General features: G+C 43.1%; 1 protein-coding gene and 1 long non-coding RNA gene across 2 annotated transcripts; both read right to left on the reverse strand.

Moving 5' to 3' along the window:
- Window positions 1-691: 691 nt before the first annotated feature.
- On the reverse strand, window positions 692-2245 carry LOC122765447. The gene is made up of 2 exons (XR_006359973.1): window positions 2050-2245; window positions 692-1373 (listed from the first exon to the last, which is right to left on the reverse strand). It is a non-coding gene; the product is annotated as an uncharacterized LOC122765447 (long non-coding RNA).
- A 1921-nt stretch (window positions 2246-4166) lies between these two features.
- Window positions 4167-26216, reverse strand: atp1a1a.1 (ATPase Na+/K+ transporting subunit alpha 1a, tandem duplicate 1). The gene is made up of 23 exons (XM_044012052.1): window positions 25968-26216; window positions 14141-14254; window positions 13385-13444; window positions 11605-11706; window positions 11415-11516; window positions 11216-11329; window positions 10965-11099; window positions 10731-10848; window positions 10376-10644; window positions 9995-10303; window positions 9283-9417; window positions 9003-9198; window positions 8729-8904; window positions 8202-8338; window positions 7974-8124; window positions 7718-7886; window positions 7481-7635; window positions 6701-6824; window positions 6213-6358; window positions 5980-6110; window positions 5774-5875; window positions 5577-5668; window positions 4167-4576 (listed from the first exon to the last, which is right to left on the reverse strand). Exons 1-23 carry the CDS (start codon window positions 25977-25979, stop codon window positions 4548-4550), a joined length of 3078 nt encoding a protein of 1025 aa, XP_043867987.1. The 5' UTR covers window positions 25980-26216; the 3' UTR covers window positions 4167-4547.
- Between the last annotated feature and the right edge of the window lie 870 nt (window positions 26217-27086).

Here is a 27086-nt window from a genome sequence, read left to right on the forward strand (position 1 = left end):
GGTGCACCGCGCGCCGCTGACCTTTGGTTTCAATAACGAGCTGCGGCGATGACAGAGACACGTTCACAGTCGGGGAGGAAAGAAAGACGAACAGGTGGAAGTGAGCTCAAACCAACTCCAACAGACCATAATCCATCCACAAATACAGCCGTGTCTAATTTTACGTCTAAATATGACTACAGTATTTCTCAGGAGAAGGTTCCTGCAGAGTGGTCAACACAATTTAGATGGTGGATGGCGATGCTTCCTCATTCCACTGCCCCTCAGTCCTTTGGAGTCCCCCAGGGCTCAATTCTCGGCCCTATTCTCTTTGCACCTTACCTCCTACTGCTGCTTTGGAAACGTCTCTTTCCATTTTTTCTGCTGATGACTTGCAACAGAGTTGGCCCAAGGCACGAGTTAACCACCAGGGGGCCCCTTGGAGCATTTGATTAACTTTTTTTTATTGCATGTTTGTTCATGATGACACATTTGACATCTCTTTATGTATTATTCAGTTATTTGTTTATTTTATTTGTGCATTTTTGTTGGCACATTGCACCTTTTAAAGTCATTGTTTTATTTTTTACTTAAGGCGGACACCAGATTGTGCCATTTTGAATAATAAGTGAAGGCCACTCTTCTGAGATTTGCTGACATGAGGATGATGTAAACAACACAGCAACAACTCAACAGAATTTCCCCCCAGAAGTATCACGTAATCACTGCTTTATTGTTGCCGTTGATATTTAGATAATTAGATGTTGGGCCCCAAAATCTAATTTTGAAGGCTTGGACTGGCCCTGAGTTGCCAATTTATATTCCTTTAAAAGGGCACCATCAAGGCTCCCTGACACCTCTAATGAAATGCCTTAAAGAAACCAAAAACTGGATGAACTTAAATGAAGATAAAACAGAGGTCATTGAGTTTGGACCCAGTCGGACCCTTAATGCCCCTCCTCTGGATCTGGGTCCCTTGCGACTAAGTCCAGTTTTTATTCAACATGGCTCCCATTCTGGCCTCTCTCCACTGGCTTCCTGTCCATTTTAGGATCAATCTTTGGAAGTCGACTCTTTGTTGTTGAAGTCCTTGAACGGGTCGGCACCACAGAACATCTCAGACCTCTTAGAGCTGAATAACTCCCTCTAGGGGCACTGAGGTCCGCAGATCAGCTTCTCCTTGTCGTTCCAAAAAGTGGATTGGATAATTTGATGTTTACACATGTCGCAAACTGTTATTTTTAGCCCATATAGTTTGTTTCACTCCAAAGAGCGAAGGCCTGAATTTAGAGGAAGACAATAAAACTACGGGGAAGATGGAATTTCGGAAGTGTCCACTTACTATGTCCACTTCCCCTTTTTCTTGCCGCCAGCTTATACTGCTCAACTTCCTCCTGGAAACAAAAGAAAAAGAAAATCATTAACACAAATACCAGAAGTCAGAAAAATGTTTTTTTTTCTCCCCAATCTTAAAGTCAGCAGCGCTTGGCTTGGCTGCCTTCAGTGACAGAACAACAGGTTCTTCAAACCGGGTCAAAAACAGACTTCATTTGTTGTTAGAACAGCTGAAGCCACGGCGGTGATGAGCTAAAGAAAAACGTGTTACTTCTCATCTATTTTTGATTCTTTGCAGAGAAATTTAAGAGACGTCAGGAGAACTCGGAGGTTTGGGAGCTTTGGACCATGATGATGAAGAAGAAGAAGAAGAGGATGAGACTAAAGAGATAAGAAGAAAATGTGAGAGAACTTGAAATTGGGGAGGGCCGCGTTACACCATTCCGTGTGCAGCCTGCCGGAAATGATAGAAGACTTTGGTGCCAAAGGTCCTCCATTATCTCCACGAGACACAATACCAGACTCAGACTGATGGTTTCATTTCAGATTAACACTGAAAAAGAGATCGTTTTTGAATAAAACGAGGCCACATGTTTGATTTTGGGCTCACAATCTCTTGAAAAAGGATTTATGACTTAAAATAAGACAATTTACGACGTTTCAGAGCCGTTTTCAGTCACTGGAGACGATATTATTTCAAATAATTATTCAACTTTTTTTAATTGCATACTCAACCTTTTTCTTCAGAGGTCAACGTCGCCCCTTCATTCTCATCCTCATTATTTCCTCGTCTCTTCATCCCTCTGGATTATAATCCGCAGTTTCCTCTTGGTTGATCTTCAGCATTTAAAATCTGATGAAGTCACAAAATAAACAGGACTATCGTTGGCTGAGGCTCATCCATCCATCCATCCGTTGTGCATTTGTAATGTTTGTGTTGTTGCATCAGTGGAGAAGTAAACACAAACACAAACATGAGCCTCTTTCTATAACAAGCACTTTCACTTCTCTTCTTTCTCATGTTTCTCTTCATTTTCACACAATTTCAAACTCTGATCCCAGTTTTGCAGACTTGTTTCTGGTCACGGAGTCTCTTAATTGTCATCACCTGTGCTGAAAGTGGACTGTACCATTTGCTCCTCAGTAAAGGGGGAGCAAACACTGGCAAAAGTTATGTTCAATCTAAATGATTGTTTCTCAGAAGAATAGTGATGTTTAATGTTATTTTATAAGAATGAGTCTCTGGTGTAAATACTGACCTTACCTGGACAACTGGAGACCAAAACCTGGTCCTAATGAGGCAGAAACTATTTTCTGAGTTATCAGGGGTCAGATTGTAATTGTGGTTAGGTTAAGGTAAAGGTTAGGCATTAAGAGGTTTTGGATTAGGTTTTGGTTTGGCTGTTCAGATGAAGATAAAAAAAAATTTAAGATTAAAGTCGGAATTTTAATTCAGAAGTCTAATATTTCAGTGAGAATTCTGAGATTGAATTCAGAAATACTGAGATTAGAGTTTTTAATTCAGAACTCAGAAATTTAAGAAATTTGAGATCAGATTAAAAAAAAAATGCTAACATTACAGTCTGAATTTTAAGTTAGAATGATGAAATTTAAATCAGGATTTGAGATTTAGTTCAGAAATATCAAGAGTATAAAATTTAGGTGAGAATTCTGAGATTATAGTCTGAATTCTTGGGGGAAAGAATGTCTGACTTTAATCTCAGAATTCTCACCTAAATTTTAAACTTGATTGTCATCACCTGTGCTGAAAAGGCTTTTTCTTTTCTTTTAAATTTTGTTTCCAAAAACATTATTGAGAATTATGTTTTATTCATGTTCGTTTAACTTTGAGACTGTCGCCTAATGTCATTAAGCCTTTCTGAAGCTTTTAATTCAAATTTGAATCAGTTTTCTGACTTCCTGGTCCTATGAAGAAGAGATGTGCGTGTGCGTGTATGTGTGCGTGTGTGTGTGTGGGAGGACAGATAACACACACATAGAGCAGCTGCACTGAAGCTCCCAGTTTTAAGCATAAAAGGATCCTGGATGAAGATCCCACCTACTCTGTGTAAACTAACAACACCCACTTGTGCACAGTGGATGTAAATAAGTGAGAAAAGGCTGCTGCTGCTGCTGCTGCTGCTGCTGCTGCTGCCGCCTCTGTGCAGTTCATGTGAGGTTAGGAATCAGCCGTCACGTGTTAATTGCTGATATTCTGAGCGTACAGTACGTTTCTACTTTTATTTTACGGGCCAGGTCGTCTCAGAAGTGTCAGAAATAATAAATAATAATCTGCTTTCTATGCAGAAATCGGTACAGTGAACAGCTGAAAACTGCTGCCTCTCTGAAGAAGCCAATATTAAGTTAAGACAATAAGGTTAGAAGACAGACATGGACATTTATCAGTGCAGTATTTTTAGCAAAGAACGACCGTCCTTTTGTCCATTAAATGATAAAATAGTGAATATAAACAGATGTTGGTTTGTTATTTTAATTGAGGACTAACAACAGTATCTCGAAGATATTACGGTGAATTTAATTTGGAATAAGGATGGATAGTGGCTGCCTTTTAAATCTCATTTCCACCGTCTCAAAGGAAATGGGGCGCGCGGGGGTTATCTTCCGACCACAACCCTCAGCTGCATCATCGTGTCGTTCATCAGTGTGTGTGTAGTTAACGTGAAGCAGAGAGACGACAACAGCTCCAGATTAACCTCAGCTCGTCTCAGCTTCAGCGTCCGATTGGAGACCAACCACAAACATCTTCATACGAGTAGAATAAGAAACCCTTTCATTTTCAAAGCTTCAGTAAAGTGGACACACACACACACACACACACACGGGGACGCGTCTGTGGGACCTGACTCGAGCGCATTTTTATTGAGTGTTCATAACTGTTAAAAACATGTATAAAATTGGTCCTGTTTCAGAAACAAGGCACGCATAGTCATGTCATTGTTCAGTGTTCATGTCATTATTAGCATTATCATCATTGTCAACATCATCATCATCAGCACATTCCATCTCAGTATTTGTCTACGAGTAGTATCAAGCATTCCCTAATATAAAAACACGTTCCGAATTTCTTACGTTTTTGTTTTGTTTTTTTTCGTTCCACAAGAGGTTAAAATTTTAATTTTCCGAGCAGCAAGACAATATTCATGCAAAGACGGGAGTGGACGAGGAGAAGATGCGAAGGTGAGGAGTGGACTGACGACGGGCTGACGGGGTCTTTAATAGTAGGTCTCGCGTTCCACCCAACCTGGACACACAGGGAGGAAAAACAAACACACACATACACGGGTTAGAAGCAACTCTGAGAAATTGTCAATAAGTCAGAAATTGTGAGTTTTCAGTCAGAAATTGTGACTTTAAGTCAGAAATTCTGAGTTTTAAGTCAGAAATTCTGAGTTTTAAGTCAGAAATTGTGAGTTTTAAGTCAGTCAGAAATTGTGACTTTAAGTCAGAAATTGTGAGTTTTAAGTCAGTCAGAAATTGTGAGTTTTCAGTCAGGAATTGTGACTTTAAGTCGGAAATTCTGAGTTTTAAGTCAGAAATTCTGAGTTTTAAGTCAGAAATTCTGAGTTTTAAGTCAGAAATTCTTAGTTTTAAATCAGAAATTGTGAGTTTTAAGTCAGAAATTCTGAGTTTTAAGTCAGAAATTCTGAGTTTTAAATCAGAAATTGTGAGTTAAGTCACAAATTGTGAGTTTTAAGTCAGAAATTCTGAGTTTTAAATCAGAAATTGTGAGTTTTAAGTCAGAAATTCAGAGTTTTAAGTCAGAAATTCTGAGTTTTAAGTCAGAAATTCTGAGTTTAGAGTCTGACATTTTGAGTTTAGAGTCAGAAATTCCGAGTTTAATGTCAGAACTCAAATATTTTTTACCCTAATCCTCTTCCGTAATTCAACTTCACTAAATCTGTAGATTAAAACCTTTGGTGATTTTTTTGTTGTTGCAAAACCATCAGACCTGACCGAGGGAGCAGTTGTGTGTATACAGTGGAAGTGCAGGGGCGGGTGGAGCTAAACAAGTGATAGAATTAACTCGCCATTGACATTTCTTTGCTACTTGGGGTTTGAACACATGATTCATAAAAATCTGTGAAAAGTCAACTTTAGTGCGTTTTATTCTGAAAAAAGTGATTTAATTGAATTAAAATGAGAAACAAGTGTGAAAGTGAACAAATGAGCAGAGAAAAACAAGAGTGCAGAGGGGAGGGAGAAGCAGCATAAGATAATAAAAGCACGGGTTCTGTGCTCACCTCCTGGGCTGCGTCTGAGGATCAGCTTACGGATTTCATCATAGATGAAGATGAGCAGGGAGTAAGGGAAGGCGCAGAACCACCAGTTGGGCCTGGAAAACACAAGAAAACAAGTCCATGAGACCCGGAGTGACCTCATTTTTTGGAAGAACATGCTTTCTCGAGCTCTCTGGTTGATTGTGAGGTGTTTTACTCACTTGAGTGGGTACATTCTGAGAGCGACGTCCATGCCGGGGCAGTAGGAGAGGAAGGCGGCCAGAGCCGTCTCCTCAAACAGTCCGAAGATCAGGATCTTGTTCCTGGAACACACATGGGGATCATTTCAGACTCTGAGGAACTGACATGGGCTGAAAGTAGCTTGATTTTAATGATTTAATGATTTAATCTCGTTTCTGTTTCTCACTTCATGCCCTGTTGGAAGACGGAGTTCCTCCTGGTCTTGCAGATGATCAGATCGGCCCACTGCACGATGACGATGCTGACGAAGAACGCCGTGTGACAGGTGAACTCCACGATCTTCCTCTGCTCGTACGTCTGACAAAAAGAAAAAGAAAACGCATGTTTCACACTCACTAATAACACTTTCTACCAAGTGTCGCCGGCCAGATGACGACCTCAACTTTCACAGTTACTGACCCACTGCTGGCCGTAACTGTCCTCCAGATCGTTGACGTATTTATTATCCCAGTTCACTCTGATGCCCAGCAGCGTGGACGGCAGGAAGCCGTTTTCAGCCAGAATCACAAAGTATGTGAAGAATCCTGCCAGAGCCTGGATCATACCTGCAGGAGAGACACAGGACTGAGAATGACTGGGAATGAGATTAATAAACCAATTATGGCTATTTTTAACCCTTGGGTTGGGATAACTCTAACCCTAACCCACTCCAAAGTGGAAATTAGGTTTCCATGTGAGTTCAGCAGGGCTGCAGACCTCGTCTTGACTTCATTTGTGAAGTGGGACGAAGCAAAAAACCAGAGGCATGACTCTGTTCTCTGTCAGGACCAGACTATTTCTGGAGCGAGTCACCCTCGTGCTTATCTTGGACCACACTGAAAATGCCCAGCTGCCTTTCCAGGGAACGAGCTGCGACGCTGCGGTCAGAAATCAGAAGAGGTTTTTACCGATCTGTCCGTAGGCGATGCTGATGAGCCTCTCGTTCACCAGTTTGTCTGTTTTGGGGTTTCGGGGCTGTCGCTTCATGATGTCGCTCTCGGCTGCTTCATAGGCCAAGGAGATGGCGGGAACCTGGGAGACGCAGCACAAAAGAACAACTCTTGTCTCACATGTGAAGTTTCGAGCCGATCGGCCAATGTACGACAAGGTGACATGTTTCGAGGCGGAATGGCGGCGTAAATTCAAAATGGCCGACTTCCTTTTGGGTCAAGTTTATGTTCGTAGACGTGTTCAGGGAGGATCTATTGACGTTTCGAGCAGATCGGTCACTGTACGGCAAAGTTACAGGCCACTTCCTGTTTTGTGGCGGATGTTTTGAAAATTGTGTCCAGTACAAATTGCCGCATTTTTTTTTTATGTTGCTTATGTTTCGAAAAGCGCAAAATCGGCCAAAGATGGACACCACATTCAAAATGGCCGACTTCCTGTTGAGTTGAGGCCATGGACCCTATCGATTTTTTTGTTTGCCGTGGGCCGCGGCACGTTTCCACCAAGTTTCGTGGAATTTGGTGTAACTTAGATTCGGCTTTGTCCTTGCGGGTTTTCGCCAACTGAGCCATTTTACACCATATCCCTTGTTATTATAAAACATTTCCCAAGTTCTGATTTGTGCGCCAATTTTCACCAAGAGTTCGTACCTCAAAAATGCAAAATTCCATGAGGTCCTCTCTTACCTTCACATGTGTATTTAACCACCAGAACACATTATACAAGTGTATAATCCTCACCATGTCGGTTCCCAGGTCGATACAGAGGATGGTGACGGTGCCCAGCGGCAGTGGGATGTTGGCGATGATGAAGAGGAGGAAGGGCGTGATCTCGGGGATGTTACTGGTCAGCGTGTAGGCGATGGACTTCTTCAGGTTGTCGAAGATCAGACGACCTGATGAGAAGAGACGCAGGTTGATGATTTTGATGGTTTTTTTTTCACAAATGAATGAAAACAGTCTCGTGTATCTGCTCGCCTTCCTCGACGCCGGTGACGATGGAGGCAAAGTTGTCGTCCAGCAGGATCATGTCCGCCGCCTGTTTGGAGACGTCGGACCCGGCGATTCCCATGGCGACACCGATGTCGGCCTTCTTCAGAGCGGGAGAGTCGTTGACGCCGTCACCCGTCACGGCCACGATGGCGCCCTGCAGAGAGAAGGAAGACGGCGGAGATGGTGACTCTGCACTGAAGTGTGTTATTTTCCACGTTTTCCGTCTGCGTTTGGCGCGCACCTGTCGCTGGCAGCCCTCCACGATGATCAGCTTCTGCTGCGGGGACGTCCTGGCAAAGACGATCTCCGTGTGATACTTGAGGATGTCGTCCAGCTGCTCGGGGGACAGATCCTTCAGGTCTCCGCCGTGGACCACGCAGGCCTTTGCATCTCTGGAGAGAGAACACACAGGTCACATATAAACTCAATCTCCCAGAAGGTAGTAGGAATAGTTTGACAGAGTCAGTACCTCGGGTTGACTTCGTTGATTGGGATGTTCAGACGAGCGGCGATGTCCTCGACAGTCTCGTTGCCTTCTGAGATGATGCCCACGCCTTTAGCGATGGCCTTCGCTGTGATTGGATGATCACCTGTCACCATGATGACCTAAGAGGAGGAGGAGGAGTGCAACACTTTAACCGATACAGTCCAAGTACGTGAATGTAATTGTGATTACATGACAGTTTTTCGCAAAAGTACAATTGCTAGTTGCAGGTGTGCATGGTTTTCAACAGAAGACGGAGGCAGAGGGTGAACTACTGAGGACCTGAGTCTGACGTGAAGTGGTCATGTGATCCCCCTACGCCACTTTTGCAATAAACTTTCTTATCTACACGTCTGAAAAACCACCTCGCCAGTTTCTCTCGAAATGCTGGTAATTAACGGTAATGGAAACCTGGTTTCAGGTTTATGTGGGCGGAGCCATTCTATGTGCATAGTCATGTTAAGATCTTGATTTTTCTAGATCTTTTGTCGGTCTCGATTTTAAGGCCACACCTTGATTCCAGCGCTCCTGCACTTCCCGACAGCGTCAGGCACAGCGGCACGAGGAGGGTCGATCATGGACATGAGGCCAATGAAGCACAGGTTCTCAGTGGGGAAGTTCACTTCGTCCATGTCAAAGGCGAAACCCTCGGGGAACTGCTCGTCGGGCAGGTTGTAATGGCAGAAACCTTGATGGAACACAGACAGAAACATGTACATTTGTCACCTCTTTAAAGTTCCTCTCCATCACAACTACTCATCCAGCTCTCTGCCCCGGCGTCTTTACCCAGCACTCGCTCTCCCAGTCCTCCCAGTTCCAGGTAAGCGTTCTGAAAAGCGTCTTTCATCTCGTCATCCAGGGGCTGCTCTTTGCCCTGCATCATGATGGTGGAGCAGCGGTCCAGAATCCTCTCGGGGGCTCCTTTCATCACCAGCAGGTGTTTGGTCTCTCCTTCAGACCCGGAGTTATTGTGGATGGACAGCTGGGAGACACAAAATCAGGGTGAGCGTCAAGAGAGGAGACACCTCACAGCCCTGCATGGAGTATTTCATTAAGCGGCACATACCTGGTACTTGTTGGTGGAATTGAACGGGATCTCTGAGATTTTGGGGGTCTTGTCTCTCATTTCCTGGACCGAACCGCAGCACAGCTCGATGCACTTCAGCAGAGCCGACTCGGAGGCGTCGCCGGCCACGTCTCTCTGGAGACGAGAGGACAGAAACGCTCAGGTTTACTTTAAAAAGGTGTGTGTGTGTGTAAATGTATATGTGTGTGTGTGTATATATATATATATATATATATATATATATGTATGTATATATATATATATGTATATATATATATATACATACATACATATATATATATATATATATGTATCTATACATATATATATACATACACATATATATATATATACACACATATATATATATATATACACACACACACATATATATATATATATATACCCACACATACATATACACATATATACACACACAAACATATATATATATATATATATATATATATATATATATATATATATATATACATACATATATATATATACACACACACACACACACACATATACATTTACACACACACACACCTTTACAGGTTATTAGCACAGTGTGGAAACTCTGTAAAGTGTGGGTGCCAAGAGACACAGTAGGTTTGTTGTCTGGTGTGTGTTTTTGGGGGCGGGTTAAGAATAATTGTGTGTGTGTGTCTAAACAAATTCAACAAACAAAGACATTTTCTCGACAAACCTTCAGGATGGGGACGCTGCTCTGCTCGGCCAAAAACACGGCACGGTTGCAGAGTCCGGCAATCCTGGCCAAGCCGGCCCACGTGGCCGAGCTTCTGTCGAAGGAGGCGCCGCTCTGGTTCTCTGTGGTGTCGGCCTCGTGGATCTGGTTGTCAAACCACATGTGGGCCACGGTCATCCTGTTCTGGGTCAGGGTGCCGGTTTTGTCGGAGCAGATGGTGGAGGTGGAGCCCAGCGTCTCCACGGCTTCCAGGTTCTTCACCAGGCAGTTCTTCTTGGCCATACGCTTAGCGGTCAGGGTCAGGCACACCTAGAGGAGGGATTGCTTTGGTTAGCTGGGCGCTGAGTCATCTTTTGGACGCACGACTGGGCAGAAACTCACCGTGACAGTAGCCAGGAGACCTTCCGGCACGTTGGCGACAATGATACCGATGAGGAAGATGACGGCCTCCAGCCAACTGTATCCCAGGATGAGGGAGAGCACGAAGAAGGACACGCCGAGGAAGACGGCCACGCCGGTGATGATGTGGATGAAGTGCTCGATCTCAATGGAGATGGGAGTGCGTCCCACTTCCAGCCCAGAAGCCAGCGTGGCGATGCGGCCCATGACGGTGCGGTCTCCGGTGCTGATCACGATGCCACGGGCAGTTCCTGCAGCAAGAAACAAACCATCTTCAAACTCACCGCTGCCTCGCCTACAGATGCCGACGCATGACAGTGACAAGCTGGGCTCGTACCTTCAACGCAGTTAGTGGAGAAGAAAGCGATGTTCCTGGTCTCCAGCGGGTTCTCGTTGGAGAAGTCGGGAGTACGAGTCTGTGGCTCTGATTCACCAGTCAGGGAGGAGTTGTCCACCTGAGGAAAGACAAGACAAGACAAGACAGGACCAAAAATGGGCCACAAAGACATTATTAAAAAAGGCTTTAAAGTCTGATGGCACATGTCAAAAAGACACGAGCAGCAGCAGCCACCTTGCAGCCGTGGGCGGAGATGATTCTCAGATCCGCAGGGATCCTGTCACCTCCCTTCACCTCCACTAAGTCTCCAACCACCACTTCCTCGGCGTTGAGGCTTTTCTTCTCGCCGTCACGGACAACCAGAGCTTGCTGCGAGACGAGAAGTGACAGAGGCAGAGAGACACACAAAGGGACACAGAGTCAGACCACTTTGCCTCCACTGCACATCCTGAGATTTAGACGTGATTCAGAGTCGCTGACGTTACCTGTGGGACCAGGTTCTTGAAGGAATCCATGATCTTGGAGCTCTTGGCCTCTTGATAGTAGGAGAAGCAGCCAGTGATGATGACGACGGCAGAGAGCACGACACCCAGGTACAACTGTCGACGCAAGGCACAGACGTCAGCATCAAAACAGCATCCCTGATCTGACGTTTCATTACTGTGAGAAAACCCCCCGTCTTACATTGTCATTCGCAGGCTCGTCCTCCATGGCGGCCTGGATGCCGTAGGCCAAGAAACAGAGGATGGCGCCGGTCCACAGAAGCATGGAGAAGCCACCAAACATCTGGACGAAAGCAGAAGAGCTTGACGTTTGACACCGAGGGAAACTTTTTGATTTCACCGTTAAAACAGAGGTTCAGAGTTTAAATGACCTGTTTGCAGAACTTGACCCACTCCGGGGTGGTGGGGGGAGGAGTGAGGGCGTTGGGCCCGTCGCGAGCCAGAACCTCGGCAGCTTTCACACCTGTCAAACCCTGGTATGAAGACACAGATTCAGTTGCCACCGGTTCTCAGATTCTCTAAAAACTCACTGACAAACATTTTAAGTCCAGAGGGGATTTGTAGGTGTGCCTAGTTGCCTAGCAACACTTCATAAGCAGGTTAAGGGAACGAAAACAAGGTAAAAAGAGGCAATAGAATGATGTGAAATGGGTCGAGAGGGGCAGCTTCTGCAGCTGATAAATTATTCACAAATTGCTGCACACACACATGCATGCAGAGCTTAAGGACCCCAGTTTAGAGGTACTGATTAACTATTCTCCTTGATCTTTCCTGCATGACCAGGAGCACATTTGCATGAGAGAGAGAGGCTGAGTTGGAGTGTGTGATTAAACACGGTCTTCAAGACAGCAGAGGATTGCGCAGGAGTCGAGTGGAGCCGCTTCTCTCAGCAGTTATTATTCAACATATTTGGTATTTTTCTGGTCATTTCTACTAGGGCTGCTCAAAAAAATCACAATCTAGGTGCAGCCTTGTCGCTGTCTTCTCTCTCTCAACAAAAGAAGCGCCTTTACGTCACATGATTGTTGAAATGTTGGAGATTGACGCACATTTTCAGGATTGTTTTGTCTTTTTAAGCGATCTACAGTTCGGCATTGTTCGGCTCGATTCTTGCGGCTCTTCCCTGGTCATGACGTCACGAGTCGAGCTAGTGGAAACACGCCCTATGTCACTTAAGCCACTACGATTATAATAATAATAACAATAACAACAATATTGATGCTCAGGGCCTAAAGAAATCACTCTGTTCGGCACTTAACTTGAATGCCTAGTTGAAGGCTCATGAGCGCGATAAACGTTTCGATTCGTGAAGAAACCGCGCCAGAGAATCGCGATCTCAATTCTAATCAACAAAAATCGCGATTCACATTTTGTTTCCATAAACGTGCAGGCCTAATTTCTACATATCTACTTTCCGCATATTTCCTGGTGTTTAACGTTTACCCATTTAACTAACTCTTGTAACATTTCCACTTGCACAGGAAATACTGACCTCTCACTCTTTTTACTTTTGCGTGTGGAAACACCTGCGAGCTCCTACATTATTCACACAGTCCAGCGGTGGCATCGTGGGCAGGTATGAATTTTTAAAGACTTTCTGAACATCACTTGCAGGGAGCGAGAATATTATTATACGAGGGGAAAAAACGATAAAGGTTTTGTTGAATTGGAAGACGTTGAAATCAATTAAAGTCCTAACAATCAAGACAACCTGTGCAAACCATCTGTCACCGTTCCTCCTCCCTTTGTCTCTATTCATCATCTTTCCACTGCAATCTCTCTCTCCTCCTCCCTCCTCTCTACCTCAAATCGACCTCCTTTGTTAAATAAACCGCAGGGAGGCTGAGTCTGTAGTGGCTGATCACACCCTCCGTGACTCTTCCGCCCTCATCGCGCGCACGAGAGAGAGAGAGGATCTCGTCCCTCTTTAAAACGACGTCCTTCTTTCGTTTAATTCCTCCAAAGCCTCATTAATCATTCATCAGCAGAATGTCAAGTGAAGAGATAAATGGGACTTGAAGCTGCTGATATTTCATCTCCGTGACAAACACGGGACAATAACGCGGTGGCGCCAGTGTTTGGGGACACATTCAAAACACACACACACACACACACACACACAGGACATGTTTCGTTGCTCGTCTCACTCACGTTGCTGAGGTCCGTTCCATATTTGCGAGCGAGCTCGTCCAGAGTCAGCTTGTGATCGTCCTGGAAGAAGAGAGCAGAGACACTGGCATGAGTCCTCAAAAGCCGGTGACATTTACAGGTGCATTGTGCGCCTTCCTGACCTTTCATTTCAAACAACCGAGCTGCAACAATGACAGAGACGCGTTCACAGTTTAGGGGGGGAAAAAGATGAACAGGTAAGAGGTGGAACGTTGACACAGAAAGAAAGAGAAGAAAAAGAGCGACGGGGGAGACAGAAAATGGTGAAAGTAGAGCGAGGTGTGACTGATTTGGGGGGGGAAAGGAGAAGTAAGGCAAGGTTTTTAAGCATTTACACCGCACACTGGAAAGAATAGACTGTCATTCATTGACAAATTAAGCGGTATATGTGTTCTAAAGGTCAAATATCACAATGAAAATGACAGAAATGCACATTATTTAATGTTTTCAGATGTCTGTCCTTGCTCTGTGCTCGCCATTCTGGTTTTTTGGGCAATTGTTTGTGATTAACTTTTATAAAAAGTGCATATAAAGCAAGAAAAAATATATAATATTGAATAAGTTGCCAAGTGTTGACACTTTAGTGGGGATCAAAGCAGATATACATATTTCAACACCTTATCTCTTAGAATTTTGCCAGTTTTTTTGTTTTAGAAAAAATTGGACAATAAAAACAATGGAGGAAGATGGAATCTCGGACAGTTAAGACAACGAGGATAAGTGCAGGAAGTCGGGTACCATGTCCACTTCCTTCTTCAGCTCATCCATATCCTTCTCTTTCTTCTTCCCCTTCGCTTTCTTCTTGCCGCCCTGCTCCGAGGTCGCGGCGAGCTCATACTGCTCACGTCCTTCCTGGAAACAAAGGATAATAAAAAAAGGGGGAGAACTGTTAATATCAAGTCAGACAAAAAAACATGTTCTTCTTAAAGCAGTGAGAGAACAACAGGGTCAAAAATAAACTTCATTTGTCGCTATAGCAACGAGAGTCACGCGGCTCACGAGCATCACAGATGAGCTCTTGCACGTTACGAGACCCTTGAGTGACTTTATCAAACCATCGGAGACCTTTGCAGCAGTGATGCAACACAATAACAGGCTTGTGCTGGCACACATGTCACACACACACACACACACACACACACACACACACACACTTTCTAGTCTCGTTTCCCAAAGACAGAGACGATAAAGGCTCACAGTCCATTAAAAAAAAAAGAAAAAGGGAAAATATTATCCACCTGTCGCCGTTTTCTACCCATTTTTGGTGACGTATGAGAGGTCAAGTAAATGTGAGCTTTTATAGATTTAAATCCGAGAGATTATTGGATGCCATGAATGATGGAAAGACACCGAGTGGAATCCCTGGTGTCATATCTTTGAGTGGACAGGCTTTCAAGTGTGGAATCTGCACCACACAACAGCAATGACACCGGAACATGACCATGATACGCTCTGCTGAGGGGGCGGGGTTTAAAGACTGATTTTCTGATTAAAATCAATCCTTCTTTAAAAGATCAAAAACATCAAGTTAAACCATTAAACTCTGTTTCATACGCCAGGAACATTGTTTGGCAAATCTCCGCCGGTGTGTCGTATTGATTTTTTCTTAGGATTGCAAAAACATAAAAGTCAAAAATAAATGAACAGATATTAAAAATATGTGGAAAACACCGTGGAAACTTTATAGTCGAGAGTCTTTGATGTGTGATGACTCAAAATGACAGGTGGCATTTTGTCAAGTACGAGATTAATGTCAGAAAACCTTAAAAAATGTCTCCACTCATGATTCATTTGTTAAACGGAGCAAAGAAACCAGTAAATATTCACATTTAAGAAGCTGAAAAAATCTGAAAACTTGCTTTAATTATATTAAAAAAAACACTCCAACCTATTCAACCCCTATCAAAATAGTTTCATTAACATTATTTAGCATTTAAATACCTTCACATGTAGATGTGATAATTCCACACACTTTTTACATTGTTATTCCCCAACTCTGACTTAGGGATTACTTATAATAAAATAAAAGTGTATTTCCTGAATATTGCGCTACTATTAATACAATCATATTGTTTCTGGATTGTAATGTTACCAGAAAACAGAGCAACAGGTCTGGGAGAGGAACTGGCTGAAAATAAGGAGATCCCTTTGGGATAAACAGACTTTAAAAAGTCCCACTTTCCATCTGTTTGTTCTCTCGAAGAGTAACTTGGGAAATAATAAAAATCCTGCTCGACGAATCAATTAAAAGGCACTTTCACCCATTTACTTTACACTTGGTGAAGTGAAGAATCAACGTAGAATGACTATGATGCTGCTGTGTTTCTTTAATCCACATTCTAATACAGATTTGGATTAAATTTGACCAGTTTCTTTAAAATGTATTTTATTAGTTTTTTTCTGATCTTTGACTCGTAAAACTTGTCATAATTGACAGAAACTCAGTGAAGAGCAGTGAAGGGCTTTTATTTTTCTTCGGAGGAAGTGACTTTGGCGTCAAACTTTCAATCCCAACTTCCTGTTGTGGGAACGTATCTCAGATCCTCTGTCTGATGATCAAATAACACATTTATCTCTGGAAATTAGTAAAAAAAAAAACATGGATTTTAGGAAATTTCTACTTTGCAATTGCAATTTCATTTGCGATATATTTCCTAGGCAAGATTCAGCTCAATATTCGCTGCATTATAGAAATGTAAAAATAAAACAATCATAACTTTACACTCTATTGCAAGGGTGGGAATTAAAAAATAAAAAAAATCCTTAAAAGATGCTGCATCAACGTTTAATACATAGACTTCATGCACTTTGTTCTCTATGTTGTGAAGAAATAGAGAAAATCCTGCACTTGTATCTGGATTCTCCCACAATATAATCGATGATCACAGAATCGTTGTATCGTGATCATTATTGGTATCGTGGACCATGTATCGAGTGTTGCGAGGTATTTTTCAATCCTGGGTGAAACAAATTTCACTTGTTTACACGACTACATGCAAGGAGGCGTGTCACCACTGTCTGACTCTCCACACACACACACACACACACACACACACACACACACACACACACACACACACACACACACACACACACACACACACACACACAGAGCTTTTATTCATCCACCAACAGCTTTTCTAAACATAACCTCACAAGTAAATACCACAAATGACTCCAGCTCCACAGTGGAGTCACGTCTTGTTGATCACACTGGGGGGAGACATTTTGTGGACTCTGACACACATTTTCTCAAGAAAAATGTCACATTTGTCCCAAAAAAATGAGTCACACACATACACTGGTTTTGTGTGACATCTGAGCTCTTGGCACTTTGACACCCCGTGTCCCTGTCGTCCTGTCCCCCTCCTCACACATGCCCGCTTCATTATCAGTAGTCACTGTAGCCGACAGAGCCACAAAGGCCAGAGTCAAGATTGTGTCTCGTATGTGGCTGCAAGCCAGAGGAGAGGGTGTGCGACACGGAGTGATGGAGAGAGGGAGAGATAAAGAAAGAGAGGAGGAGAGAAGACAAGGTACCGAAGTCCAATACATGCAACAATTCAATGGAGGGTTGAAGCAAAGAAAAACAACGACATCCTATCTTGAGTAACACACGATGTCTCACCGACTCAGCAATTATTTTAACTTCTGTTACTTTCCTTCTTTAAATTTGCTCTTTACTCCATAAAATGTGAGAAGAAAATGGTCATAAATCAAAATGATGACATCTTCAAATGTCCGGTTTTCTCCACAAACCAAAGGTATTCAGTTTTTTGGTTTGAGTGTTGTTGTTGTTTTTCAAATAATTAATACAAGCAACTGATATTTAAGCTTCTTAAATGTGAATATTTTCTGGTTTCTTTGCTCCACATAAATAAATCATCATCGGAAATCAATAAAGCTGAATCATTTTGGTTTATAGACAAAACAAGACATTTGAGAACATCATCATTTCCGACATTTAACGGAACAAATAGCCACTTGATTCATCAAGAAAACAAATCGACAGATTCATCGTTTATGAAAATAATTGTTAGTCGCAGCCGTAATCAAAAAGATTGTCTATCTGCCACTTAAGACCAAATTACATCTTTATTTTCAAAATGTCTCGTACATTTATGCATATTTCTAGCTTCAACTTGACTCAGGCAAGACCTGTTGCCTCAAGCTAACGTGACGATACGCCAAGATACGTCAAGATACGCCAAGATACGTCAAGATACGTCAAGATACGCCAAGATACGCCAAGATACGTCAAGATCAAGATACGCCAAGATACAAGATACGCAAGATACAAGATACGCCAAGATACGCCAAGATACGCCAAGATAACCAATGTGGTTGCTCCGGAAAATCAGAGAAAGCTAAATTTATGGAGATTATGATGAGAGAAAAGTAAACTGTAGTTAATTCCAAGTGGACTCTGACTCTTGGTTTCCATATTTTGCATGACGACACTCTCCGACCAATCAGTGGTAGTCACATTTTAGAATCACTTGGAACCTTGCAAGAACAGGTACCTGGCGCTAGAACTGCATAATGCAAACGCGCCATTAGAGGGAAAGTTAAGCACGGGTGTGTTTCAGGTAGGAAACAGGAGATCACAACACCAGAAGCCAGTCCTGTTCAGCTGTTAAGGTTCATCAATATTTCAGCAGAGTTAGCATGTAAGTAGGGAGGCTGGCTGCCAACTGACTCCACTAATAAGCCATTTGTCTGCATTACAGTATGCAGCCGCAGCCATTTTTGAAAAGCCTTTTAAAGAGCAATATTGTGGACACAAAACGAGCTACACTAATGAGACCATTTGTGGGACATCCTGTACAAGGTCCCAGTCATGGAAATATGCTAAATAATATTGTCTTCCTATTGCATTAGACTCTTAAAAGTTCCCAGGGAGTCACCAGAGCCGAGTGTGTGATCCTAGCACATGTTTTTGTTGCTCGAGCCCCCCGTTTGGTTAAGCTGGGAAAACACTGAGCCAGATTCTGGATCACTGCAGCCACAGCTTAGCCTCTGGACCCCCAGTAGGCCCCGAGGGGACATCTGGCTTCAGGCAAATAAGTCACAATCGCAGAGCTGTAGAAACATACAGTTGAGAGCTGCCACTAACGATTAGTTTCACGATTGTAATGGTTTGGTCCACAATTTGTCAGAAAACGTCCATCAGTGTTTTTCCACAAAACAACATGATTCAGCTCTTAATGATTTCTTTGTAATATGGAGCAAAGAAAATATTCACATTTAAGAAGCTGAAACAATCAGAAATCTTGTTTTGATTAATTTAGTAATTGATTAATCAAGTGATTGTTTCAGCTCTGATACAGTTTCCTCGATAAATATTGCATTAAATGGCAGTTTAAGTCAGAATGTAGTCATAATTTGAGAAATTCTAAAAACAAATAACACTTGATTAACGTTCACAGGCATATAAATTGTCTATCGTCCTCAACACATTAAAGAATGTATGTATTTTTGTTTGTTTTGATTGGCAGTGATACTCTATTTAGGCTAGTATTCATTTCAATGAAGGATAAAAGACAGAAAATGTCCAAAATTCTCGGGCAATGCGACCAGGTGCCGTATCCAAATCCAACAAAGCCCCTGCAGTTATTTCATAATGATCCAAAACAGCATGATGATGAAATCCTGCTGCACTGCAGGAATTCACTGGGCCCCTTGAGTTTGAGAAAATATGTGTCGTTTGTTGACAGAATCCAAATTTATACATATTGTCGTACCCATAATGAATCACAGCGCATGTAAAAATGATCTCAATATGAATTCTTTGCCAAGCAACAATCAAACACGGCTGAAGAAAACAAGTGCCCTGCGCCACCTGGCTCCTTGGTTACCTGAAGAGTTTGCATAGCAACCACTAAGACCTGCATGATCCTGCAAGATCCAACCACCAGGTCTCTCAAGAGCGCCGGTGAAAAGCGAGGAAAAATAAATGTTAAGCCACTTCAGAGCACGGTGTCCCTGACAGCACACGACTGATATTCAAACATTCAAAAACTAACCCCCGACCAACCTCCACCCCCACTGCAGCAACACAGTTCGTCTGCATCTGGTCTTGACATTTTCTTTTTTTAGACGACGGAGCAAGAAGAGAGAAGTCAAGTCGACTTTTTGTCCTGCCGCTGCCTCTTTGACATTTTGTGTTAATTCGTCACAGGTTTGGATTGGGAAGCGTTCAGAAAATCACCATTTTCGGACAGTTAGATATCGTCTCAAAGACGGACTAACACGCCGAGATAATGTGGGATTACTCGAGCTGAACTTCCCACCCCTCGCTTAAACCCAAAAAACAGAAGAAGAAGACAGCCGTAACCAAACATGGCGAAATCCAGGCCAATAAATTCATGAAGTCCATGAACGTTGGGAAGACGAAATGGCCCTCAAAGTGCTATTCGAATATCAGGATTCCCATGCCTTGGTTGGCATAAAGTTCAAGAAGTTTTCAAGGACTTTCCAGGACCAATTTCCTTCAAATCCAAGGGCTGAATGCGTTGACACAGCTTAAGACAGGAGGGCAACTTGTACGAGTCGCTTCATCCATGATGGCATCCACTTTTATTGATTTGCCGGACACTCCTTGAGATCTTGGATCATGCCAGTCTTTGTCATTTTCTTCGGTGAGACAGAGATCTTGGAATTTTAATTTCCCAGGCATCGCGTCGTCATTCGCGCTCTCTCGCTTAACTCGCTCTTTGTTCTGCACTCGAGTCAACCGTCGGAGAGAAACAGCAGGTGGCGTCGCAACAAACAAGGGAGACATTTACCTAAAATATGAACTTAACTCCTTCCTCCGCAAAATTTAAGCACTTTCAATGACACACGTGTCAAGGATTTCAAGGACCCGTGGTAACCCTGGAGAAGAAACCTCGTAAATGTCATCACGTGGTCTGAATGTATGAATCTACATCTACTGCGACATGAGTAACCTTACTCTAAAACAGGGTGTTTTGCCCCCTAGTGGAGCAGAGGTGAACACACTTGGTACTTCATTAATGCAGAGACAGTGAGTGAGGAGGAACAAAGGAGAGAGGAGACGAGGAAAGAGCAGAAAGATGACACAACAATGGCCTTTTGCATTGAGCCACTGCACGAACAACACAAAACAAAAGACTCAGAATCTTTCCCGTGACTGGTAAGACCACAGAAATGTGGACCACTTCATCTGCCAGCGGCGCTGGACCAGCCCCACATTCCCTAACTCATTATGGAGACGTGTGGTAACGTTCCAGCAGAACAAAACCCGAACAAAGATGCAGCAACTTATGACTGAAAACAAACTGTAAGCCAGACTACCGCTGATGAAATGTCATCGCATTCTTGGTGCAGATTACAGACGGAAATCCCCTTCTGACGCTAATAGGTGAAGTGACGTCCAGTTTCGAATGAGTGCGACGTGACCCTCAGGGGCTGCAAACTCAAGTGAGGGAGTGTGAAGAGAAGGAGAACGGAGTCAAGGGGAAAAGCAGACGAAAGACTTGGTGTGAGAGGGACAGTGAACACACACACACACACACACACACACACACACACGGGAGGACAGTGTGTGGTCAAGCCAACACATGTTTTAAAAAGCACACTTTTTGTGTGTGTTGAATAGAATTCTTCTGTGTGGCCCTTCTCTGGTGCCAGGGTTGAGTGCCAGATTCACAAGCTGCTCATTCAACAGTGGTGACACACACTCACTCACTCACTCACTCACACACACACACTCAATCGGTCCTGGAACTTTGCCTGGTTGCTATCGGCAACTATTACAACACCTCATGAGATATGTGAATGGCCGGTCACATGATGCGGGCCCCCTTCCCCCCTCTCTTTCTCCCCATGTCCCTCACTTCTCCTCCTCCTCTATTCTTTCACCTCCTCCAGTCATCATTCAATCCCTTTTATCTGCTAAAAAGGAAGTGTGTAAATTTAAAACGAGGTCGTGTTTAACACTCTTTTCACGTCCTGTGCAACTTTCAGCTTCCTCTGAGTTGCACTAAAGTGGATGAATGAATGAACGAACGAACGAACAAATGAATGAATGAGTGAGTGAGTGAGTGAATGAATGAATGCCTTCCCTTGTTGAGAACTTCGCTGGCACTTCTCAACTACCGGGGGCAATGGTGGACCCACGACACGCCATCCATTCATCCTTGCCTCAGCCCACATGAACAAAAAAAAGCTCCATAAAACTGTTTTATGGAGCTTGGAGCTTTCACCTAAGTGAATGAATCGATGAATGAGTGAATTTTCCTTGTCCAAAACAACACAGTAAACCATTATTTTTGTCAATCAAAAAGGCTTGACCATCAACCATCAACCTTATTTATTAAGGGGATTATTTGGATTAACTCCAAATGTGAGCCCGCAAACTAAAAGAAGAGTTTGGACTGGAATGAATGAATGAATGAATGAATGAATGAATGAAGCAGTAAAATCAATGGTTCCTTTCTTATTTGTCTTCTTCTCCACTTTCCAAACGTAGCCACACCTCCAGCCAAGACACCATAGCTACAAGTTACATCATTTCCTCAGGAGGGACGAGGACGGGGGACGAGGACGGGGGTGTCCAAATATGTCCCTCATATTTTCAACTTTCCTGTATTTTCCATGCTGTCACAATCACATGAACACACACACACACACACTGTCCACAGACTCAGGCTACGCTCATGAAGAGTCATCGCCGGTCGCCGCGTGTGACGTGTTGTGACTTCGACTCGGAGGAAGCGAGTGTTCCACTTTCTTTTTTTTTACCGAGCAACAGGCTCGCAGTGAAAAGCTCAGCGGTGCTGCCACAGAAAAACAGAATTGCGCGGCTCAAGCTGCTGAGCCAAAACAGAGGGGAAGAGCGAGCGCTGGCATGTGAGCGGAGAGACAAAAGAGCAAGAGAGAGAGGGAAATTGTGATAATAATAATAATAACAATAACAAAAGAGAACGGACAGCAGGGATTCACAGATGGAAAAAAAGAGGAGGATGGAGTGAGTGTGTGCAGAATAAGGAGAGGAATGAGGAGAGGGAGTACGCTGTCACAGACGGCGTGTGACAAAAGCCCTGCTTAATACACTATGACTGCAGAGCGGAAGGAATGTTAAATCCTCGCAGGGAGAGCGACAGAGGGAAGAGAAGCAGGTACAAACAGAGAGAGAGGGAACAAGAGGGAAACGGACTGTGAAGAATGGATGTGAAGGTGAAGTTGCACGGAGGCCCCTTTTAGTGGACATGAAAAAGTGGAGCGGCGCCGATGTGCGATAGCTGAGTTTACACTGGGGAGAGTGGTGTAAAAACAACAACCATCACTCCAGAAAATATCTATGGCCACTGCGAGATTATGCCTGACTTCTCCTTTCTCCTCCCTGCGTCAGATTAAGATGACCTGCATTAAATGGCCTACATTAAGTCCATTCAGGGAAGTCGATGAAAAGCCACGGCTCCTTAAACGTCTCACAGAACGTCATGACATTGACTGCACTCTTTATTTTGCACGTTCATTAAAACAAACAGAGCAAACACGTCATCTGAACTCTAATCTGGAGCTAATCTGACATTTAAAAAGGGGTTAGTTCAGGTATATTGGCTTTGGTTCATATGGTACAGAACTAAAAACTTTTTTTTTAATTTTTTAGCCACTTAACATAAGGAATACTGAATAAAATCTAAGCCTGCTTCACTCCGCCAGTACTTTTGCTGTTTGACAGTCTTTTCCAGCTGGAAACAGAAGTCTCTCACACCAAACTCCTTAGAGGAAATCAGCGATTTTACATGCTGGCACACAAGAGTTGTTAATCCACGGCTGCCTCCTTCAGTTAATTCAAACGTGTTATCTTGTTTACGTTGGTGTTTGAAATCCTTGGTTTAAGATTTACCCCAAGTGACAAAAACTAACCAAATAATGCAGCAGAAGCTAAAAAATGACGGTTTTGTCTGTGGACTTTGGTGCAGGAGAGTGAGCGTTTTATAAACAGCATTTTCCTGCTGGAAAAAGATGGCTAACAGTGAGATAATGTAAACAGACTTAAGAAGGCATAAATTTTACGAGGTGATCCTAATGCTAAGTGCCAAGTCATTGCTGAAAATGTGTCAATATCTCATTAAACGTGTTTTATAAAAACAACTAAACTGTCCCTTTAACTTTGACATAAAATGTTCAAGGAGACAAAATGCACAACGTTTTATTCTCCCACTCTTAAAATGAAACAGGTCAAATCACGTCCCCAAAACCTAAATATCGCAATAAAAAATTGGTAATGTAACACCTGAATTTCGAAAAAAAAAACATCTTGAATATCACTTAAACACTCTAACGCTCTCATGAGGTGGTTTTTCGAACATGCCGATATAAAAGCGCATCGCAAACGTGTAACGGATAGCACCTTTCCACGTCACCGGACGAGATTTTACGATAAAAATGGGACGTCGCAAGGCCGGACTTTACGGGAATTACTGCTTTATACGCAAAACACCCTTCAGTGGAAATTTTTGTTTTTTTACAAAAAACAGTAACGGGAAACAACAAAGATCCCCTCATTTGCTAACAAACTGCCGCCAACCTTATCAATTCACCTAGTTTTTCGAAGAACAAGACGGATGAGACGGAGTCTGCGAGGACTACGGAACATTAAGTTGGACTCCCTCCCTCCCGCCGTCTGTCAGCCCGTCTCCTGAGAGTTTGACAGCCGTCTCCCCGGTCCCTGCTTCGCACGACAGTCGTGGTCATGTGATGCATCAATTTACCGCCGACTTCTCATGACATCATTGGAGGACAAAGAACGTGCAATTATGTAAAATTAGCTTAAGTCTGAATTTGTGTAGATAGAACGTTGCAGTGGCTCCTTCATTAGAGTAAGTGGGGCATTAAACTTGGGACATATTGCCGTTTTACGGCTCCACATAACCCTCTTTTTTTCCTGCTTCCACTAAATCATGTCTGGGAGCAAAGTTGATTTAACAGTGGCAATGCTGCAACTGGTGCCTCCTGGCTCCTCTTTAATATACCCCCGCCTGCACCTCCCTCTCTCAAGCAGTAATTCCCTCCTCCTCCTTCTTCTCCTTCCCTTCTCTGCTCACTTGCTTTTTTTTGCCTGTTTATTGCAACGTGCTGCATGTGTGATGAAAACGACAAGGTGCGCGAAAAAGGGCAGTGATCTCATTCTTCTCCATAACAACTTCTCGTATATATCGCTGTTCTCCATCGCTCCAGTCTTTCACGAGAAGAGGCTTGGTGAACTGGGGGGGTTTTCAAGTGAAGTGAAGTCTCAATATTTGTCTGTGCCAGCACTGAATGCACTGGGGAGGAAAAGGAGAGGACTCAAGGGGGCAGGAAAGGAGAGGAGACACAGTGGGGGAGTGGATGGAGGTTGGATGGGGGCAGGGCAAGAGAAAAAAAGAAACACAGCAAGCAGCAGGAGCCAAGAATCCAGCGAGAGTTAGGTTTCTAGAATCGTAAATGAGTGACACTGGGAGAAAAGAGGAGGAAGAAAAAAGGAGGACGGAAGCAAGACTCAATGAGCCAATCTGCTTGTCATCTCCCGCCAGATCCCCGAGTCCATCTTTTTCCTCCCTCTGTCTATCTCTGCATCCCTCGCAGGCTCAATATTTAATGACTGTTTCTATGGCGCCGCATGGCAGGGTGTGGCGACCACGGTTATTTCATACATGGGTTCAATTTCACGCCTTAGGTCCATCTTAGGTGTGTGTGTGTTTGGAGAAAGAAAATAACAGCAGTGATTTGGCGGGTGCAGGGGAGAACAATAAGTGCTGGTGGTGGAGCTGCTCCTCCACTGACATGCATCATAATGCTGCATTGATTTGGGTTAAAAAGTAAATAATGACATTTTAATGTCAAAATATCTGAGTTTAGTAAGAGTGATGGGAACATTTTTTACCAACATTTCCTGCATGACATTCACTGCAATAACAGTCACATTTAAGTGGGTTTTCCCCCCCAGTTGTGTTTCTAAATGTAAGTTTTGATTCAAAACTGGTCAGAACTCTAAAAATTCCCCAGCAGGGGAGGAGAAATGGGTTGTGCTCTGAACACATCTTCCCTCCCACTGGCCAGACTTGTAATACCCAGCATTCACAGCTGCTCAACGAAAAAGAAAAAAAAAAAAAAGAAAATACAGTTAAATGTGACATTAACGATCGGTCCGTGAACGCACCACCGCGGCGCTCCGTATCGCTATTTTGCCCCGGGTTTGTGTGCGCACACGCGGGCATTTAGACGCTCTCACACGGCGAAACTTTGACAGTTTTGAGAACATCCCGTTATGTAACCGGACTCAGAAGCATCTTTTCTGAGCCACGGAAAACTTCTTCCCCCTCCTCCTCCTCCTCCTCTTCATCATCCTCCTCCTGCCTGCCTGAAAATCGGGGTGCCTGCCTGTTTTCTCTTTAACGTTTTAAAACACGGAAGTTTAACCAAAAAAATAAAACCACCCTCGTTTTATATGACACAGATAAACACTCTCGATTTATTTGACCACCTGTTTGAGTAGCGGGGAGTTTTTTTTGTTTTGTTTTTTAAAAGAAACATCGAGAACATTTATACTCACTCCTCTTCCCATGATTGCTCTGGATGAATTCTTCCCAGTTCAAGTACAATTGGAGAAACAAAAATCCACGTTAAAAATGTATGTACAATAAAAAAATAGAGATATCTGCGTTCAGAGAGAAGTCCAGGTCAGTGTCGTTGTTGGGATTTTTTTTTAAAGTTTTTTTTCTTAAAAATATTTTATTTTTTTTATCTTCAGCACGTGTCACTTCTCCTGAACGCACATCCGCGCTCTCGCAAGCCGCCGCTGCAGACCCTCCAATACTTATACACGGCGTTCCTTCCATTGTGACGTCGACGCCGTTTGCCATGGTAACCCCACGGAGGGAGGCGGGGCTTCCTACAGTATTGGGCGTTTTTTTTTTTCCTTTTTTTTAAAGAAAATACTGCCATGCGACACACACACACAATGAATATAATATAATATAATATAATATAATATAATATAATATAATACAATATAATATAATATAATATAATATAATATAATATAATATAATAAAATATAATATAATATTTTTAAAGGGCTAGTCTCACATTTTTCGTAAAGTTCAATGGGTTCCTGAGTTTAATGTTTCTTTTTTCACCATTGGGAATATACATACATTTATTTTTAACCTTTATTTAACCGGGAAAACCCACACATTGAGATTAAACATCTCTTTTTCAAGTGTCCTGGCCAAGAAAATGGATGGATGGACAATCTCAATCATAAAACCCAGCAAGAACACGTACAGACAGACAGTCGTCTGGCATTCTCCTGAAAAAGACCCAAACCTTTATGTTTGAAATGTTTCTACAGTTCATTCCAGGCAAAAAGATTCACCTCTGACCCCTGGGGTTCGGCTTCGGCTTCATCGTTTTCATCAATGACATCATCTACACCACAGGTGTCAAACTCAAGGCCCGCAGGCCACATCCGGCCAGCCATGCAATCACATTCAGGCCCTGCGAGAGATAATATGTGATGTCTTTGCTTTTCACTGGCTCATTGATTTTGTACCACACTTATCATCAAGTTACCCGGCCAGTGAAGTAAATAAACAAATGAAATGTGGAATTTGAAAACACAGAGATGGAAAATGTGACAAAATTCAGCCCTAACCACAGAGATACACTT

This window comes from Solea senegalensis, linkage group LG2, assembly GCF_019176455.1.
Source record: "Solea senegalensis isolate Sse05_10M linkage group LG2, IFAPA_SoseM_1, whole genome shotgun sequence".
NCBI classification, from domain to species: Eukaryota; Metazoa; Chordata; class Actinopteri; order Pleuronectiformes; family Soleidae; genus Solea; species Solea senegalensis.

Excerpts from the sequence above, each read along its gene's own strand:
- atp1a1a.1 (XM_044012052.1), bottom strand. Across the intron at positions 11,330-11,414 it reads ACGAGCCTGCGAATGACAAT|TTGTACCTGGGTGTCGTGCT; the intron begins GTAAGACGGGGG and ends TTGCGTCGACAG. Across the intron at positions 7,887-7,973 it reads TGGAGGGCTGCCAGCGACAG|GGCGCCATCGTGGCCGTGAC; the intron begins GTGCGCGCCAAA and ends TTCTCTCTGCAG.